Here is a 19,519-nt window from a genome sequence, read left to right as displayed (position 1 = left end):
CTTAGCCTCCTGAGACAGGTCCTTTCGTGGAGAGACACGTGAACTGAGCCACCATCCCGAGCGTGGGTATGAATGAGAGCCACCCACACTCCTTGAGCCCAGCTTCCTTGTCCTCGCTGGAGACTGGAAGCCCTGCAGGGCCCTGAGATGAGGTTAGGTAACAAAGGAGAACCCCACCCCGCGCCCCTTAGTTCCAAAGGGGGAGCAGATGTCAACAGAGCCAGGGGACTGGTCTTCACCAGGACACAGGCGCAGCCGCAGCTCCTGCCCTTTGCTGCTGGAGCAAACATCTCAGGTTCTCACCGGGCAGGTGCGAACGGCCCGGCCTTGTGACTGTGTATTTGAAACCCTCCCGCTTTTGCAGCCTCCTTGGCCAGACCTTGGGGGAGAGCGAGGGCGGGCAACAGGCTTCTGGTCTGGTTCCGTGACCCCTGCGCGGACCGAGCCCGCAAGTCGGGTCCCCTGCGCGGTGGCGCACTGACAGCCGCAGGGAGCTGGGCGCACCGACGAGCGGCAGGAGCCCGAGTGTCCGCGGACGTGCAGCGTGGACCACGGCCCGAGACGGCGCTCGGCCCCTTCCCTCCGAGACGCGCCCGCTGGGGTGGGGAGGCGGCGCGTCACGTGGCGGCGGGAGGTGCGGACGCGGGCTGACGCGGGCCTGGGTGCGGGCGCGCCACCGCACGGCCGCTCTCCCCTCCCGGCCTCCGCGGCGGGACGGCTGCTGGCTCGCGGGTCCCGGAGTGCCGGCGGGGCGCGGGGAGCCGGCAGCATGGTGCTCTCGGTGCCCGTGATCGCGCTGGGCGCCACGCTGGGCACGGCCACCAGCATCCTCGCGCTGTGCGGGGTCACCTGCCTGTGCCGGCATATGCACCCCAAGAAGGGGCTGCTGCCGCGGGACGGGGACCCGGACCCGGACCCGGAGAAGGCAAGGCCGGGCGTGCTCCGGTCCGCCCAACAGGTGAGCGGGCGGTGGGTGGGCGCGCGGATCTCCCGCGGGCGCCGGAGCAAGGCGGAGGCGGGGAGGGGGCGCCCAGCGTGTCCGAAGACCCGCTGGGGAGGGGGTGCGGGAGAAGGAGGATACTGGGAGGGTGGGCAGCTCGGGGGAACTGGGAGAGGAACGGGGGAGCAGCGAGGGCAAAGGGGGAGGGCTGCTGCAGGGGGGTCACTGTGGCCTCCTCGGGCTGACCCGGGAGAGGTGGTCTTTGTGCGTGGGAAGGACCGGGAGAGGGGACTTGGAACGGAATGGGGCCGGGGACAGGAACGTGCGGGGCTGTGAGGGGTGAGGGAAGAGGGAACAGGGGACATGGGGGCGGGGGTTGGGTGGGGACTTGGGCAAGGGCCGTCCAAGGCGAACGTGGGAGGGGGGCTGTGGGGAGACGGGGCGGGGGTGGGGTGAGAGCTAGGGGCGATGTGAGAGGAATTGTGGGGAACGAGAAGCTTGCAGCACTGGGTGGGAGGAGAGGAGAGGTGGGGAGCTGTGGGGCTGGTTTAGGGACAGCACTGACAAGACTGAGAAGGGGGCACATCCCCCCAGCCCAGAGGGGGGCCGGCTGCTGCAGTGCAGGGGGCTGGGGAGCTGGGGGCAGTCGGGCAGAGGTGACTGGCGGGTGACAGTCGGGCAGAGGGTAGGCGGTGGGAGCCTGAAGAGCTGGCACAACCGCCGGCCAGAGGGGGTTGCTGTGTTTTCCCTCAAGATGTCCCCGGAGGCCCTCCGCGGCCTGAGTTTGCTCCTTGGCAGGCAGGAAATGGGCGGTTTCCCCTGCACGGAGCAGCTGAAGGGGTCCGGGCAGGGGGGTTGGGACGCCGGTCCTACATAGACCGTGAACTCCAGATGCTTCCCCGAAGTGGGGGCACAGAATGTCCTCTGAAAACTGGGAGGAAAGAGAAAAGCTGGCCCTGGGACAAGGGGATGACTTAAATGACCTTCTCACTCCTTTGGTTTCCTTATAGATCTTATGGTTCCAAGAGTAGCTCTAAATTGCTGTAAATACCCCTTCCTTCTCTAAATCAATTATTCAAAAGCTCTGAGGATCCAGTTGTGTGGGGCTTGTGTCAGCCACTACATAGTTAGAGTGGAAAGGAAATGGCTTCTGTCCTTGAGGCACTTAAAAATCCAAGAAAAGTGACATTGATGCTGGCAGAAATAGGAGCCAGCTGGGTGGGGGTGGGGTGGAGTGGGGACCAGGAAGCTGGAAAGAGCTGGAAGTGGGAGGAGGGGGCTCCCCACTGGCGGGAGGTGGATCAACCCTTCTCCACGGGCTGTGCCCTGCTGCCTCTCAACCTTCTCTCCTGCCCAGCCCACTTGAGAGACAGTCACACTCTGCCTTTCTCAGCAGCGGCTCTTCAGGCACTGTTCCCTCCCCTTCCCAGAGAGAACCTCTGGGGAAAGAATTGATGTACATGACCTCTAAGGTTCCTTCCAACTCTTTGTCTTATTGACTACCAGTTATCCAAATAATGGCCAATGATTTTTCAAGACGAGCCAGATTGTGCTTCTCCCCACAACACTGCACTGAGCTTGGACCCAGTCACAGCAAACCACATTCCGGGGGCTCAGACTGTACGCCAGACACTCATTTACTCCTCCAAACAATCCACTGGGATATGTTATTATCCCGGTTTAAAGATGAGGGAGTAAATGCTCAGAGAGGGTGAGTGACTTGCCCAAGGCCACACAGCTAGAAAAGTTTGAGAACCAGATTCTAGCTGAGCTGGTCTGGTTCCAGATGTGGCTCTGAGCCACTCCACTCCATTGCCTTACTAGACCCTTCTGGACCCTGCTTGATGTACCGTGCCCACCTCCCCAGTCTGGTTCATGCCGGTTTCCTCCCTTCACCAGCAGCCCCAGCCTCCCTGGATTTAGGACGTTTCTTCTAAGACACCACACTCTTTCCTGTGCCTCGTCCCATCTTCCTCTGGCGTTTCGCTCAGGGGCCTCCTTCTCTTATCTGCTTAAATGTCACCTCCTCGGGGAGGTGTTTGCCAAATCTAATGAGGCACCCTCCCCTATTTCCCTCTCCCAGAGCATTCTATCCACATTCTCTTACAGCACATGTTACAATTGGACATGATCTTTTTTATTTGTACACTACGAGGCTCATATTTTAGAATATAAGCCTCACGGCAGCAGGGGCTGTGCCTTTCCATTTCCTGCACTTTTCCTTGGACCTGCCCAGCACCTGCGAGGCTAGTGGGTGCCCAGAGGAGAAGTTTGACACACTTCCAGCTGGCTGGGATTATTGTTTATTTCTTCAGATTTAGGTGTTTATTCCATGTCTTTGCAACCCAGCGCGAGTTCACTAGGGGCACAATGAGTATTTGCTGACACGTGATACCTGTCCATCACATTTCCTCACCTGGTTCTCCTGGTCACCACGGATTTGGGCAGTCTGGGGTGAACTCTCAGGAAAATGTGGGGAGACTGAGGCCTCCAGTGTCAGCTTGGCCGTCCTTGTGCTCAGACTGATTCAGTCACTGGCCCAGATAAAATAATAGAGAGAAGACTGCACAATTGACATCTCAAAAAAGTAAAGGAGATGGGGCTAGGCGTGGCAGGTGACAGCAGGTTGATGTACCAGGCAATATTGACAAGGAGGGAAAGAGGGAGGGAAGCTGTTCCTCCAGGGGAGGGGGGCATGGACAGGGTTCTAGATTTCCACCATCTTAACAGAGGTGCTCCAGGCTTAGGACGTCCCATTGAGAACTGGGGTGACTGTGACTGCTGGCCCCATGTCCATAGCTCTGACTGTCACTGGTTTCGCTTGCTGGAAAAACTCCTTGAAATTGCCCCCATGCCTGGGAATCTGGTTTCTGGCCCTGAATGGTTGAATGATGCAGAAGTTTGTAGTAATTTTGAAAACAACTTCCCGAGAGTTCTAAACCCTGGGGCCCACAGATCCCTCATGACATCTCTAGATAGAATTTCAGAGGCACGTGGTCTTAGAGAGGAAAAAAAAATTACTTCTTTATTTTTACTAACCTCTAATGAAATCTCCCACATCCTATAAGCAGGAAAAGAAGCAGCAAATCCCAGCAACAAATAAAATATAAAACCTATGACTGTCCCCTAGAGAAATCACAGATCTTTCCATAGCTTCCCTACAGCTATTGCAGATACCTCACAGTGTTATTTCCATTCATCTCTAAGTCTAAATTATGATACCTAAATCCCCTGTTAGATCCTGTTATTTACTTATTTTAGTGCCCCATCCTCGCCCCCCACGGTGCGTATCTTCTCCTTCTTCTCACATGCGTTTCACAAGTCTCTGGGGTGAAGTAACCATGTGCTCAGAGACTTTAGACAAGTAGCGGGGCCCCTCAACTGTGGCCTCAAGGCCTCTTCTATGCACAGCCCCGGCCCCCACTGCTGCTTACTGCCCAATTAGACAATTCTTCCTTCTTCCAGCAGACTTGGGAAGGCTGAAGGGGCTTTCAGTGAAGCACTAACAGATGGGTTCCAGGTTTTTATGAGACAATGTAAATAAGAGCTGAATTTATATCAAGCAATATATATGTGGTGGGGAGTCTTTTCCTCCCAAGGGCAGAGAGCGTGTCTTGTGTTTTCCTTGTTTCCTTGACAATATCTAGGATGATACTGAGCATGTGATAGCCCTTGTGTATCTATTTTAAATTAAATTGTCACACTGTGGTGCAACCAGGAATAAAAGTGGGCAGACGGGAAGGAGAGGACGTTGTCGAAGTTCCTTTCAGACAAGGTTTGAAATGGCCCACAGTGATTTGTGGCCTTGCCCGTGGAGACAGGAAATGAGTGGACACAACGTGCGGAGGCCTCGGGGATTTTGATCAGATTCTTGGTGTGTGTGCTGGTTGCGGGGCGCTGCGTGACGATCTGTGCACTCTTCTGTATGTAGTCGCACTTCCGTAAGGTTTGTATTAAAATTTATAATTTGAACACTGATTTAGTGTCAGACCAGTATTTATTACCAGGAGGGCTTTTGAGCAGTGTTCGAGAGACACAGCCTTCCTTTTGTGGTCCGCTGTGAGTCTACTCCCCAACCCTGCCTGCTCCCTGCTCCGACTCCTGCAGTCCCTCCGGTGCACGAGGGACCCCCTGTGGGACTGACTGAGGTCTGGGGATCACCAGTGTGGCCCTCTTAGCCCTTTTGTCTGTCTTCTCTCCGGTCTTCTCTTGCTCTCTGTGCAGACCCTGTTAGGTCACCTGTAAGAGTGAGAGAGGGCTCGAGCACAGAAGCCAGAAGCCGCAGCTCATTAACTAATTAGTTCATTCATGAAAGGTTAATGAGCACGGGCTCATTAGGGCGAGGCCTGGGCTGCAGTGGTGAAAAGACGGGCTCGTGTTCTTCCTAGAGCGGGGAGGCAGACAAACAAGCAACTGCGGTGAGGCGCCTTACAGGGCTGTGGGGATGAGGAGGGGCCAGGGGCCACGGGAAGCCCTTAGGAGGAGCCTCTTCACCTGAGGTCCAAGGTAGACCTCTCTCCGTCTGGTCCAGTGGTCTTTTGGGCTGTCCTGGAGTCTCCCAGCCGTCACAGGAGACCCCATGAATTGTTCTCCCTACTCCTGGAACTGATTTGACTCTGGATTGCTGTAAGCGCTGACCTTCACGGATCCTTAGTCTTTTAAAAGATTTACTTGTCGGCTTACTCTTAGCTGACCTGGTTGATGAACTCACAGATTCATCTAAGCATAAAAACTGACCGATTTCATGGGGTAACAAAAAACAATAATAGAAAAGCTAGCATTGATTGATAATTTCTCTGTGCCAGGCATTGTTCAAAGTATTTTAAAACATAGTGTACATAACATTTTCATTTAATCCTCACAATAACCCTTTGAGTTATGCATAATTAATATCTCCATTTTACAGATGGGAAGAGCGAAACCAGAGGGCTTAAGGAACTTATTCAAAGTTCTAAAGCCAGTCGATTTGACCCAGGGCTCAAGTTTGAGAAGCACACTCTCGACCACTGGGCTATACATCAGCAGAAAAAGCTAATTACAGTCTTTTTTGAGCTCCTATACGTATGGCACAAAAGTGCCCATGGTGTGCGTCTTTGCAGGTCAGCCGCAGAAAGTGTTCCCGGTGCTTTGGATTGCTTCGCTACCTCTTAAGCCCATCATGCTGCAGACTTTGAGTGCAGCCTGAGGGCTCCCCAGAGAGATTTTACACAGTAAACATGTTTGGGCTGGTTGCTTGGCAACGTGGAAGACAGTATGAATTTCCATAAAGAAATTTGCATAGATTATTTCAGGGAGACGAGCATATGCCCACAGGAAACACTGGGCCCTTTTGAAACACAACGTGGGTTGTGGGTTCTGTCTGTAACCCCTTCCCAAGGAGAGGCCCCCTCCCCCAATTTTCCTCTTGATGCAGGATGTAGGCGATTCAGGTTCATGGCTGTTCTCATCACGGAATTGACAGGTCACTGGCGCTTTCATTTATTCCAGCAGAAGACGTTGCTGCATCCTTGTGAGGTTTCAGGTTTTCAGACCCTGGGCCAGGTCAGGATCAGGTACCTGGAACACGAAGAGGAGCAGGGAGGCTGTAGGACCACAATGGAGGAAACACCTGAGAGAGAAACCAGAGGTCACATAAGACAAAGGCAGAAGGAAGTGGGGAGACCAGTTGGCTGAGGAAGTGTTAGACCCAGAAGACAAGGGGGGAAGATTAAGACCGACTGAAAATCCCAGAGTCAGAAGAAATGGAAGAAATCGGAATAAATGAAGATGCTCCTTTTACTGGCCATGCTATTTGACCTCCAATCTCCCAACAGCCATTAGCGTTCACCTCCCGCTGTTACTTTAATATCCAGCGCTGCTATCTCCAGAGGTCAGTTCTTGCTGATAAATATTGGGAAATGCTGCTTTGAGGGTGGAGGAGAAATAGCTTCTTAGAGACAGGTTTTAAGGAATAAGGGATTTTATAAATGCATGTCATGTGCATGAAAAGGCCCCCTATAACCAATTCGGTGAGAAATGATGTATTAGTAGAACTATCAAGGAAAACAGATGAAAAGGTATATTCCTCCCTCTGTCCCTCTTTTCCTTCGTTGCTTCCTCCCTTGGTGATGTGTATTGAGCATGTATCGTGTGCCAGGCATTGTGCTGGAGGCAGGAGCTCTGATGGAGTCGCCATCACCACCAGTGGCACAGCACCCATTCTCTGCCCTCATGGAGCTCCAGGTGTAAGGGAGACCAGAGTTCACAGACTGAGTGCACAAGTAAATGCGCGTGGGAGGGAAGGTGCGATGGGACTGACCTGATCAGGGAAGAGAGAGCCATGGTGAGCTGAGAGCTAACGTTGGAAAGGAAGTCAGCAGAGCAATTGGCGGGGGGGAGTGGGGGGCTCCAGAGAAATGAGCCTGTGCAAAGGTCCTGCAGCAGGAGGGAGTCTAGCCCTTAGGAAGGCCTGGGCAAAGGCCAGTGTGGCTGGAAAGTGAAGGGCAGGGGGGAGCCTGCTGTAAAGTGAGGCTGGGGGCCTGGGAAAGCGAGGCCTAGAGGGCATGGGCAGCTTCATGCCTTCCTTCCTTCATTCTTCACACATGTATCGACGCCTGTGAGACAGGCGCTGAACTGTGTACTGATGATACAAAGGATGCAGCGATTTTCTAAGCATTTAGATTTTAAAAATCTGAACTACCACATTTTAAGTACGCACCAGTCCCTTGTAAACTCATAAAAATTGGCCATCTGTATGGGCTGCCCGCAAACAAATCCAAATCCACGTGAGCCTACTGCTGAAGTGGCTAACTTTTCCTGAGGCTCACCAGAGGGGTGGTGCCCGTGCCCCCCACGCCCCTTCCCCACCCCGCCCCCGCTCCCTGTTCTCCCAGCGAATTTGCACCTGTGATTCGGTCCTGTGAGTGGGCTGCGTGTTAGCGCTGTCCTCTTCCCCAGGCTTCAGTACCTCCTGCGTCCCTGGGGATCCTACAAACCCAGCTCCAATTACGGTTGCATTTCCTGCCTTTCAATGTTGCCTCCTCCTGTGTAGACGGTTGGGGGCCCTGTGACGTGGGGAGGGGTTGGGACTCTGGTCTATGTGCTATGCACACACCTTCCTTCCGAGCCCACTAAGTGCTAACTAATTACATAAAAGGTGTTTTAATTGCTTGATATTGTGGAAATGTCCTGGGAGATTTTTGCTCAGTGTTTAAAGGTGTTATGAGAATATTTGGGAATGTCGATCGAGGTTTGAGGATGGACTTGGAATGCATTATGATTTTTCCCACGTAAAATAATGGAATACGGATGCTTGCTCTCTGACATTTGCTACCCAGCACGTTTTCCTGAACAGATTAGATTCAAATAATGAGGAGTGGTTGCAGATATATATTTAGCTGGGCAGGGTCATATAGGAATTCTGTTAAATGGAGACTTAATCCATCTGGCATAGACCCTAGGATGTTTTAGCATATTTAATTGTGCCCCTCCCCTCCTCCACTCATTAAGCCCAAGACGTGCCTTTCCTTCATAGGAAAACAGAGCAGAGAGCTTAGCAGACAGTAAGGAGAAGACGTGAGGGTCGATTTGAAGGACTGAGTGAGTCGGTGAGTGGACAGACAAATGAGAGGAATGGGTGTATGGGGCTGCGGACTTTGCTGCAGCCAAAATAAAGCGCACAAGCCCAGGGAGGTGGGGAGGCCACAGGGGGGTGTCCGTGCTTGCCCGAGGCGGCGTCTGGTGGGGGGGACGGGGGGGGGGGAGCGGCAGCTTCCCTTTCTATTGGTTTCCTGCCCTTCTTTCAAGTCTCTTGTTCATCTGCTAATAATGGAGAGAGTTTAAAAAAAAGAAATCCTGGATGCAAGGTCAATGAGCTAATACTGAGGAGATCCCCTTCTACTCAGAAAAGCACATAAACCCCATAGTTTGGGACTTGTTGCTAAGGATGGCATAGGGAGAGGGAGTCGGTTGTGGGGCAGGGAGAGGAGGCTTTGCTTTCACCCAGTGGAGAATGCTCGTGTGGAGAGGGTGGCATTTTGAAGATGAGGGTGAGGCTGGGGGAAAGCAGTTTGGGCAACTGGAAGAGCTGATTGAAGCAGCTTCATGTGTAGAATATCTTCAGTTAGCATCAATCTCATTCTGTCTCAGGGTCCCTCCCCCTTTCTCACAGTGGGCCTCTGAGCTTCTTAAGATACATTTTTCATTCCCGGCACAGCTGTTTTACATGGAAGAAAGGGCAAAGCTCTCAGAGGGAAATCCGGTGGAGGTGATGACAGCGTGTCAGGAGGCAAAACCCCACGGGCAAATACCGATATGGTTTGGAGGGCTGGTTTGCACTTCCATGGAAAATGTGTCATCTGATGAGTTCACCTCTGCTGCCCACATGGGATGGGTCCTTTAAGCAGCCGTCCACCCTGGCTGCAGGACTGGCCCTCTTGGCTTGATGGCCTCAATTCCAAACGGGTGGAGATGAAGGACTAAAGGAATGGACGCAGGAGAGAGACGCTCATAAGGACGGCTGCGGGGGAGCCTTGCATCTGACGACGGGTCTCGCTGGAATTAGTTTAGGTAACAATCTAGTGCTTTGAGACCCCTGAAAAGGGGATTGCCTCTTATCATGGACATGTTTATATAAAATCCAGGTGCTGAGATAGAAAATGTTGGAAATCAAATTAGACCTTGAATCCGAATGCAGACTTGACCATTTTCTAACTAAATGACCGTGATCATTCTGAATCCCACTTTCCTCACCCATAAGAGAAAATAATGGTAAGCTTTTCTCCAGGAAATAGTGAGTGCAATAACACTTAGGAAAGCACCCAGGAGCCTCGGTACCTAGTTGCTATGGAATGAGTCCTGTAGGTATCTCCAAATCATTTTCTCATTTGTCCTTTAGCAATGCGGTGACTTCTGTGTGCTTCACCATGCAGAAAAGACAGAGTCCATTAAAGGTATTCCAGATGTAAAAACTGGAAGGCTATTGTTAGTATGGAAATAAGAGCATAAACACTCCACTTCTGGGATAATTATTCATTCAGCAAATATTTCTGACCACTTGCTCTGTGCGGGGCACTGAGGCAGTACTAAAGACCATCAGTGACAACTTCTCTGCTCGCAGGCAGTGCCTTTTCCCGGGGGGAGGTGCTCATCCTCCAGGCGTACAGATAAAAACATATTTACAACTGTGCAAAGTGTGGGAAGGGGCGTCAGAGGTCCCCAAGGAAGTGATAGCTCGTTGGTGCTCTGGTCTGAACTTTTCTGAGAATTCCTTTCTGTAAAAAACTTTGAGTACATACCATTTAAATATGTGTATACTTAATTATTTGTAGTATATGTGTGTATATACATATTTTATATACTAAGTCAGCACACGCAATAAAACATGCACGAAAGTAGACCTTTTAAAACAATGCAGTAAAAAGTTTCATGAAATTAAATTCTTTTATTCTCTTCTCGTGCCGCAAGTGGACTGCTTGCATCCCCTGTGAGGAATACAGCCAGTGGCGTTTACTAGGCATTTCGGTTTGCTACGGCTGCCGGAATGCAATATACCAGAAGTGGGTTGACTTCTACAAAAAGAATTTGTTAGGTTACAAATTTACCATCCTGAGGCTGTGAAAATGTCCGAATGAAGGCATCCAGGGAAAGGCGCCTTGACTTTGAGGAACGGTCTCCAGCATCCGGCACCTCTGCCAGTTGGGAAGGCACGTGGCTGGCAACTGCTGTCCTGGCTCCTGGTTTGTTGCTTTCAGCTTCCGATTCCAGTGGCTTTCTCACCAAGTGTCTGTGGGTCCTCGCTTAGCTTCTCTGAGGTGAACTCTGCATCTTACCTCTTAGTGTAGCATCTCCAAATGTCTGTGTGCTGGTTTCATCTCTCTGCTGTCTGAGTTGGCTCTGAGTTCTTTCTCATAAAGGGCTCCAGGAAAGGATTAAGACCCACCTTGAATGGGGCGGGGGGAGTCACATCTCTATGGAAATAACCTCATCAAAACATCCCACCCAACGCACAGTCGTCATTCACATAAAAGGCGCTCACTACCTCCTTATTTAAATTCCAACCCTGAAGAGAGGGCTAGTTCCGCAACTTTGACTGACACGGATTTATGTAGCGTTTGGTCTCTATAATAAGGTTCAACTTTGTTCTCCCTTAATGTCATGGTATTGACATGGTAATTACAGAATATTTTGAAATAATTATAGAATGCGTGGCTTTTATATGTAAAATTGTAATGACAATGTAAAGAACTCCTGGTCTGTTCCAACTCCCAATCACTGCAGCTCCACCGCGTCTACCCCTTAACACAAAAAGTGTGTGTTTCCTCAAAACAGGAACACTCCCCCCAGGAACCGCACAACCCCAAATCAGGAGTTGAAACAGTTTCCATGATATGATCCAATCCACAGATCATTTTCACATTTTACCAATTATCCCGACACTGGCCAATTTTACCATTGGAAAATGCTTCCTTGTCGCTCTCTGCCCTTGCTCCTTCAAACCGGAACTGTTCCCGAGACGCTCCCTCGTGTCCTGGCGGCTTGGGGGAGCACAGATGATTCCAACCCAGATCTACCCGTCGCCTCCTCCCGGGCCCCTCAGGCCTGAATCCCACCAGGAAAACCCGGGCTGGTGCCGTCCCCTCCCAGGGCGTCCAGCCGGAGAGACCCGAAATCCTCCCCCTCCAGCCCTCGTGAGGCCAACCTGATAAGGAGATGAACTTCCACACGCGCACACGAGGATGGTTTTACCGTTATAATGAAATGGGGTTTATGGGTCAGGTCCTAAGAAAGTCCGTGTCACTGTCCACATCCGACTTTACAGATCACCAAGAATTCCTGTATTCCGCATTACTCCACCATCATCTCCCAAAGCGCACCACGCCTTCAGGAAACGTGAGGGTTTGTACATTCCAGTTAGATCGCCCATGAAAGGAATAGTCCACCCAATTAGTCATGAAATATAAAATACCTCCCTGTTTCCTAATTTTGCCATTTTTGCTAAATCTTCACAAGTCTCTCCCTCTCCATTGAGGAAGTCCAAACCACGATGAAAGAAAATGCTCACGTATGCTGAAACTCACATTGCAGATTTCGTATTGATATTTTTGTTCCTGCAATTTTTATAATTAACGTAAAAATATTTTTGTTTTGTGTTATAAGGACACTGTGAAATCATGCTAAATATCTTTCAAATTATCTTGGATGTATATTCTAGGGCTTGCTTCCCCGTTTGCTGCATTCTCCTCCCATACCAATCCTAAGACACTCCCTGGTTGAATTTACATCATGTGAAAAGCCATAAAATGATGTCCTTTTACAGGAAGAAGGAAAATTTAAGGCATAGACAAAGTAAAAAAATGTTATGAGACAGGACGGGCATTATATATTAATAAAACGGGTAATCCACTGAAAGAAATAAACAATCATAAATATTTATGCACCTAACCAGTGAGCCCAAAAATACGTGAGGCAAACACTGGTAAAACGGAAAGGAGCAATAAATGTCTCACAGTTACAACTGGAGACTTCAGCACACCTCTCTCCCCAATAGATAGACCATCTCATGAGAGAGGGTCACGAGGAGGGGGAGAGCGTGAGTGGCAGGACGGATGAACGAGACCTGACAGATGTTTACAGAACATGGCGCTCTAAACAGGGCGTACAGTCTTCTCAAGTGCCCGTGGATCTTCCCCCAGGATAGACCACGTGTTGGGCTGAAAAACAAGTCTCAATAATTTTAAAAATATTGAACGTATTCCAAGTGCTTTCTATTAACACAATGGAATGAAGCTGGAAATTAATAACAGGTGGAGATCAGGAAAATTCACATAGCTATGGAGGTTAAACAACATACTTTTTTTTTTTTTAACAATCAAAGGGTCAAAGAGGAAATTGCAAGATAAATTAGCAAATATCTTGAGATGTATGAAAATGACAATGAACACCACATATCAAAACTTTTGAAGAAGACTGTGTAACTATATGGCTTTTACAGTGTGACTGAGTGATTGTGAAAACCTTGTGTCTGATGCTACTTTTATCCAGGGCTTGAACAGATGAGTGAAAAAAAGAAAATAAGTATAAAATGTAAATAATAGAGGGAGATAAAGGATAAAAATTGGGTAGATTGAAATATTGCTGGTCAATGAGAGAGAGGGGTAGGATTTACAGAATATATGAGTTCTTTTGTTTCCTCTTTATTTTTCTGGAGTGATGCAAGTGTTCTAAAAATGATCATGGTGAAGAATACACAACTAGGTGATGATATTGTGAGCCATTGATTGTAAAATACAGTGGACTGTGTGTGTGTGGATACTTCTCAATAAAAATAGTTTTAAAAAAAGAAAAAAGTTCTGCCCACAATTGGGTGGGACACATCTCCATGGAAACAGCCTAATCAATAGGTCCAGCACAGTTAGGTGTATCACATCTCCATGGAAATGACATCGTCAGAGGCCCCACCCAATAATAGGTCTGCCTCCACAAGACTGGATTAAAGGAACCTGGCTTTTCTGGGGTACATAACAGCTTCAAACCAGTACACGAGGAAAAGTGTTTTTGGGTAAGTTCTTGAAATATTCCAGGCAGAGGGCATGTGCAAAGGCCCTGTGGCAAGAAGAAAGAGAGCTTAGAAGGGACTGGATGGAGGTCAGAGTGGGTAATGCACAGAGAGCACAGGAAGAGGTGATGAGGAGGGGGGGGTGGGTCAGGCCAGGGCTGGCCCACAAAGGGCTTCCTGGGCCATGTCAAATATTTGGGCCTGGGCGGGCCACGGTGGCTCAGCAGGTAAGAGTGCTTGCCTGCCATGCCCGAGGACCTGGGTTCGATTCCCGGTGCCTGCCCATGTAAAAACAAACAAACAAACAAAAAAATATATTTGGACCTTATTCCCAGGAGCAATGGAAGCCACTGAAAGGTCTTAAGCAAGGAACAACATGGTCAGATTTGGGTTGTGAAAAGACCTGTCGAGCTGCTGTGTGGAAAACAGATTGGGGGGAGAGTAGAGATGGGAGAGAGCAGGTGGGAAGCCCTGGAGAGAGGCGACGATGGCTCGGGCTAGGTTGGAGGCTAAGGGAGATGGAGAGAAGACAGTTTGGAGGGACGTGTGGGAGTAAATCCACGGGTTTTGCCCATGGGGTGGCTGTCAGCTTGAGGAAGGGAGAGGGGTTAGAGACGCCCTCTCAGTTTTCTACTCGCTCAGCTAGATGGATGGTGGTAGCATTTGGTGAAACAGGGAACACTCAAAAAACTGGACGTCCTGGACTCTAAGGCATGAGTTCAGTGTTGTGCGGGAGACAATGAAGAGTTTCTGAGCTACTTCTATGAAGAGGTCAGATGTGCGGTGCTGCTGCGGGTCGGGAGCTCACAGCAGAGGTCTGAGCTGGGGGATGACCACTGGCGAGTCACCTGCAAGAGGGAGCAAATGCGGCCATGAGCATGGCTGAGACTGCCCGGGAGGAGGCCTAGGAGAGAGTCCCGAGGGGCACCAACATTGAATGGCTGAGCAGTGAGGATGGCTGTAAGAGGGGAGGATGAGGAATGAACAAACCCCGGAGAGTGCAATGTCAAAAGAAAAGACATTCACTTGAGGAAAGAGTGTGTTAAGAGCAAGGGACTATTCCTCAACAGGAAGACCATCTCTAAAAGGTCAAGTAAGATAGAACAGAGAAATAGCCACTGATGACCACTAACGGCCTTGATGGGCTGATGAGGCCCGTGGGGGATGGGTGTGGAGCAGATGACAAGAGAGGAAATGAAGAGAGCCGCAAGTGTGGGCAATTCTTTGGAGGTGTGAGGTGTTTGACAGAAAGGGGCAAGAAGTCAAAGGCAGTTGGAGCACATTTAAAATCTGATGGCAGGGCGGGCCACACTGGCTCAGCAGGCAGAGTTCTCACCTGCCAAGCCAGAGACCTGGGTTCGATTCCCCATGCCTGCCCATGCAAAAAAGGTAAATCTGATGGGATTCTTTTAGTTGCTACTGTAGATGGATCTCCCCCCTTGATTTCTTCTTCCAGTTATTCATTGCTTGTGCATAGAAACCCTCCCACTTTGGGTGTTGATCTTGTCTCTCACCATTTTGCTGAATTCATTCATTAGCTCTAAGGGCATTATTGTGGATTTTTCAGATTTTCTGTTTATAGGATCATATCACCTGCAGAAAGGGAAACTTTTACTTCTTCCTTTGCATTTTGGATGCCTTTTGTGTCTTCTTCTTGCCTGCTTGCTCTGGCTGGAACTTCCAGCACAGTGCTGAATGACGATGACAGTGGGCATCTGCTCTTGTTCCCGACCTCAGGGGCTGAAAACGTGAGGACCTCCTGTCTGGAGTGATGCGAATGTTTTGGTGATGAATGGTGGTGATAGCGGCACAATATGTGAATGTAATCAGCAGCACTGAAACGTGTGTCTGAAGGTGGTTAAGAGGGGAAATGTTAGGTGTATATAAGGCAATAGAATAAAAATTTTTAAAAACTCCATGAAACTGCGGTCCCCAGGCAGTGAACCCTGAATTAGGCTGTCGACTAGAGTTACTAGTACAGTTAGAGAAATGGGCTTTCATCCGCGGGCACACATGCAATGTGTTAATAATAAGGTGGGATATGGAAATTCTGCCATTTATGCATGCTTGTTCTGTAAATCCACAACTTCTCTAATAAAACTTTTTAAAAAAGCTGCTGGGAAGGAGCCGGGTGAGAGAGAAAGAAGAATATTGAAGAGCAAGGGGGGAGACACTGAAAATGGCCGGTGCGAGGCTGGGGGGATGCAAGCGGACTGGGGTCCAAGGCTGGGAAGGAAGGACTGGTCCCCGCGGGAGGACACACCCCCTGCCGAGTGGGGGGGGAGTGGCCACAGCTCCTTGCGGGTGAAGGGGGACAGGCGAGCGTGTCTGGAAGAGACATCCGTTCTCCTGGCTTCCTTTTTATCTCTGAAGGATGTCTGAGGAGAGTTGAGAAGTTCCAAAATGAGCCGACCAGGGAAACAAGTAGGATCGGTAGGCAGGGCTGAGAGCCTTTTTGAGGTCGGTGACGGTGAATTTATGGGGGACCCCCCTGCCTGTCACGTGCCTGTCCAGCAGTGCAGGGATCTTTGGACCCAGCCTTCCAGATGGAGCTCCCCTGACGCTGGAGTTCTGGATTAGGAGTTTTGCATTTCCCTGTGGCCTTAGGGAAAGGCATAAGCAAGGAAGCTGTCGGCCTCTTAAAAGATGTCCTTGGTAGGTCAAGCCTCCTTAAAATTAGGCCTAAGAGTCACCCCCAGAAAACCTCTTTTGTTGCTCAGATGTGGCCTTTCTCTCCAGCCAACACAGCAAGCAAACTCACCACCCTACCCCTGTCTGCGTGGGACATGACTCCCAGGGATGTGGATCTTCCTGGCAACATGGGACAGAGATCTTGGAATGAATGGAGACTCAGCATCAAGGGATTGAGAAAACCTTCTTGACCAAAAGGGGGAAGAGGGAAATGAGACAAAGTGTCAATGGCTGAGAGATTCCCAACAGAGTCGAGAGGTTATCCTGGAGGTTATTCTTACGCATTAAGTAGATATCGTCTAGTTATTCAAGATGTAGTGGAGAGGCTGGAGGGAACTGCCTGAAAATGTAAAGCTGTGTTCCAGTAGCCATGATTCTTGATGATGATTGTATAATGACATAGCTTTCACAATGTGACTGTGTGATTGTGAAAACCTTGCGTCTGATGCTCCTTTTATCTACCTTGTTAACAGACGAGTAGAACATATGGAATAAAAATAAATAATAGGGGGAACGAATGTTAAAATAAATTTAGTTTGAAATGCTAGTGATCAATGAAAGGGAGGGGTAAGGGGTATGGTATGTATAATTTTTTTTTCTGTTTTCATTTTATTTCTTTTCCTGTTGTCTTGTTATTTCCTTTTCTGAATTGATGCAAATGTTCTAAGAAATGATCATGATGATGAATATGCAACTCTGTGATGATATTGTGAATTACTGATTATATATGTAGGACGGAATGATCATATGTTAGGAATGTTGTGTTGCTTGTCAAATTTTTTTAAAAATTTGAAAATTAATAAAAAATATTTTTAAAAAAGCTATAAATTTCCAAATACATCACCACACACACACAAAAAGATGTCCTTGGAACAGTGAACACTGGAATCCAACCGGAATGAGCTGCCAGAGGAGAACAGAGAGAGGAGCAAGGAGAAGCCTCCTGTGGTTGCAGGAAGAACACCTGGGGGGGCTGGTCAGCAAGCTGGACAAACGGGAGGCTGCGGCTGGAGGATGGGGTGCTCGGTGGATCCCCCAGGGCAATGTGCTGCCGGTCGGAGGTGGCGGCAAGGTGGCGGCGAGCGGGAGCTGGAGGGCAGCGACGAGGGGCAGCTGATGCCTTTCAGGTTACGAACGCAGAGGCTTGGCTCTCAGCAGGCAGGCGCGTCAGCAGTCTCATGCCATGTGGTGTTTCTGCAATTCTTTATTATAGGAAAACACGAGACACCAAAGAAGGAACACTTTGAACCTGTAACCAGTGAAATAAATAGAAGGAGCAGGGGCCCTCGCAGAGGTGAACTGTGCGCCTTACAGATTGGAGAACAGTGGTGGACGCCAAGGATGAGTTTTTAGTTCGTGAGATCCAGGCAGCGTCCCCAACTCCAAGGGGTTGTTGCTCCCCAGCACGCAGGAAAGGAGGACAAGGGGAGCCTGCGGCTGCTGCTGCTGGAAAGAGACGGAGTGTGCGACTCTTCCAAGTGGCCTTCGGGAGGCTGCACCAATTACAGCAGTGCATGAAATAGTTATTGGATTGCGAGTTGCATTAGTGACTAAGTAGTCGTGAAAACAACTTTTGAAATATGCTTTGGCTGTAGGTACTAGAGGGGAGAGGGGGCTTGGGCTTGGGCTTGGGCTTTGGTTCTGGTTCCATGTCTGTCCCGTGCTCGCTGTGTCCATGGGCTGGTGAAGCCAGTTCAGTCACCAGTAAACTGAGTCACCATGACTGAGCTGGGGATTCAGTCGGATAGTACACGTAGGCTAGTGCCTGCCGCCCCCTCCGGACACCAGCCCCTGAGGCCTCCCCTCAGCTGCATGGACACACTCCCCTGGCCTCTGGCCTGAGAGAAGCCGTGCAGGAGAAGTGAGGGTGTTCAGAGGGGACAGTGGGGCATCTTCTCACTTATCTGCCTGCTGGCTGGGGGTATGCAGGGGGGCCCTGCAGCTGAAGTCAGGGTTCGGCTGGCTGGTCCTCTCCGGAAGCCATCCCGCCTGGCGCAGGGTCTCTCCTGCCTGCAGACCTGGAGGTACTAGCAGTGCCCAGCGGTTACTGGCCCAGGACATTCACTGTTCCTCATAGGTTTCCCCAACCCGCTCATGCCTTAGTAAGTGCCCCCTTTATGGGACACTCCTCTTTACCCAGTGTGAACGTGCCATCTCTTCCTGCCCAAACCCTTATTGTAGGGATGCTCAGTCCAGGTGAGCTCTGGATTCGGCATCTAGCGCAGGCCTTTGCCCATCTCTCAGGCTCTGATATGTGCCCCCAAAACAGACAAACCTGTGGGTGGGGAGGGACCGGGTTTTTAGTCCCTTTTCAGAAAGCTTGAAACGGGCCAAGGAAAAGTATTTGTCATTGACTTGGAGCCATGTCCTCTGATTACACTGACCTTCATGATCAAATCACGTTTTTGTGACATTTTGTAGACAGTTCCAACACTGGCCCGGTGTTGCAGAGGGGAAGGCTAGTGCGATTGTATCATGTTTAAAAAAAAAGAAAAAAGGCACAGCCGCATTTGTGGATGATCTTCTCTGGCTTTGAATCTGGCCAGATGGCAGTGATGGGTGCCAGAGGGTGCTAGAAACAGCCCTTTAGAGTCTTTGAAACCTGGCTGACCAGTTCGGAAAGCCACACAAAAGAACTGACGCTGTCCCTGCACTGCTGCGGCTGCAGACGGCCAGCGACACTCAGAAATTATGCTTTGCAGAAAGGGAGACCTGGGAAGTAATAACGGAAAGACTTTTGCCTCGACGCAGCCCTTTTAGAGGTCTCCCCTTCCTCCCTCTCCTCGCACAGTGCTCCAGTCCAGTCTTCTTGGGGGAATCTCCCGCAGGGCGGCCGTCCTTTTCCTCCTAACCACTGTGCCCGTGCTCCCACCCCCGCCTTTCCCTCCCCCACCCCACCACTCTAGCCCTAGGTCTCCTCCGCCTGCACCTGCAGGCTCTTCTCCCCTCACAAACGGTCAGAGACTCTCCCCTGGTCAAAAGAGAGAATTCAAAATCTCTTGCTTGGCATTCGAGGCCCTTTCCAGCCTGGCCTCACCATTCTTTTCTAAGGGGATGTCCTCCGTCCCAGCTTTCCTCTCTGGTTGCCTTGCCGGACTCAGCGTGCCCCGAGCATGCTCATCTCTGCACCCGCAGTGGGCCGTTCCCCTATTGAAGTTGCCTCTGCGTCCCCCCTCTAGTCATCCTTGAATGCTGGGCTGAAGCTCCTCCTCCAGGAAGCCTTCTCTGATGCAGTCACAACGATGAGCTCCAACTTGGGTCTCCTTAGCACACAGTCCACCTACTTGGCTTTATCTATGCTTATTTGCTTTTCTAAAGACTACATCAGAAATAGCACATAGTTTTCATCCTGC

The 19,519-nt window shown here is 50.2% G+C and overlaps 1 protein-coding gene across 1 annotated transcript in view; it reads left to right on the top strand.

Annotated features, from left to right (window-relative positions):
- The first annotated feature begins 769 nt into the window (after positions 1 to 769).
- Positions 770 to 19,519, top strand: part of SYT13 (synaptotagmin 13) — a 41,223-nt gene continuing 22,473 nt past the window's right edge. Inside the window, exon 1 of the mRNA XM_077112299.1 lies at positions 770 to 958. Within this exon, the coding sequence (XP_076968414.1) occupies positions 770 to 958 (189 nt within the window). The remainder of the gene's footprint in view (positions 959 to 19,519) is intronic.

Source organism: Tamandua tetradactyla, chromosome 8 (genome assembly GCF_023851605.1).
Source record: "Tamandua tetradactyla isolate mTamTet1 chromosome 8, mTamTet1.pri, whole genome shotgun sequence".
NCBI lineage: Eukaryota > Metazoa > Chordata > Mammalia > Pilosa > Myrmecophagidae > Tamandua > Tamandua tetradactyla.
Note: the sequence above shows the minus strand (reverse complement) of the source record. Positions and strands in the feature narration are given on the sequence as shown.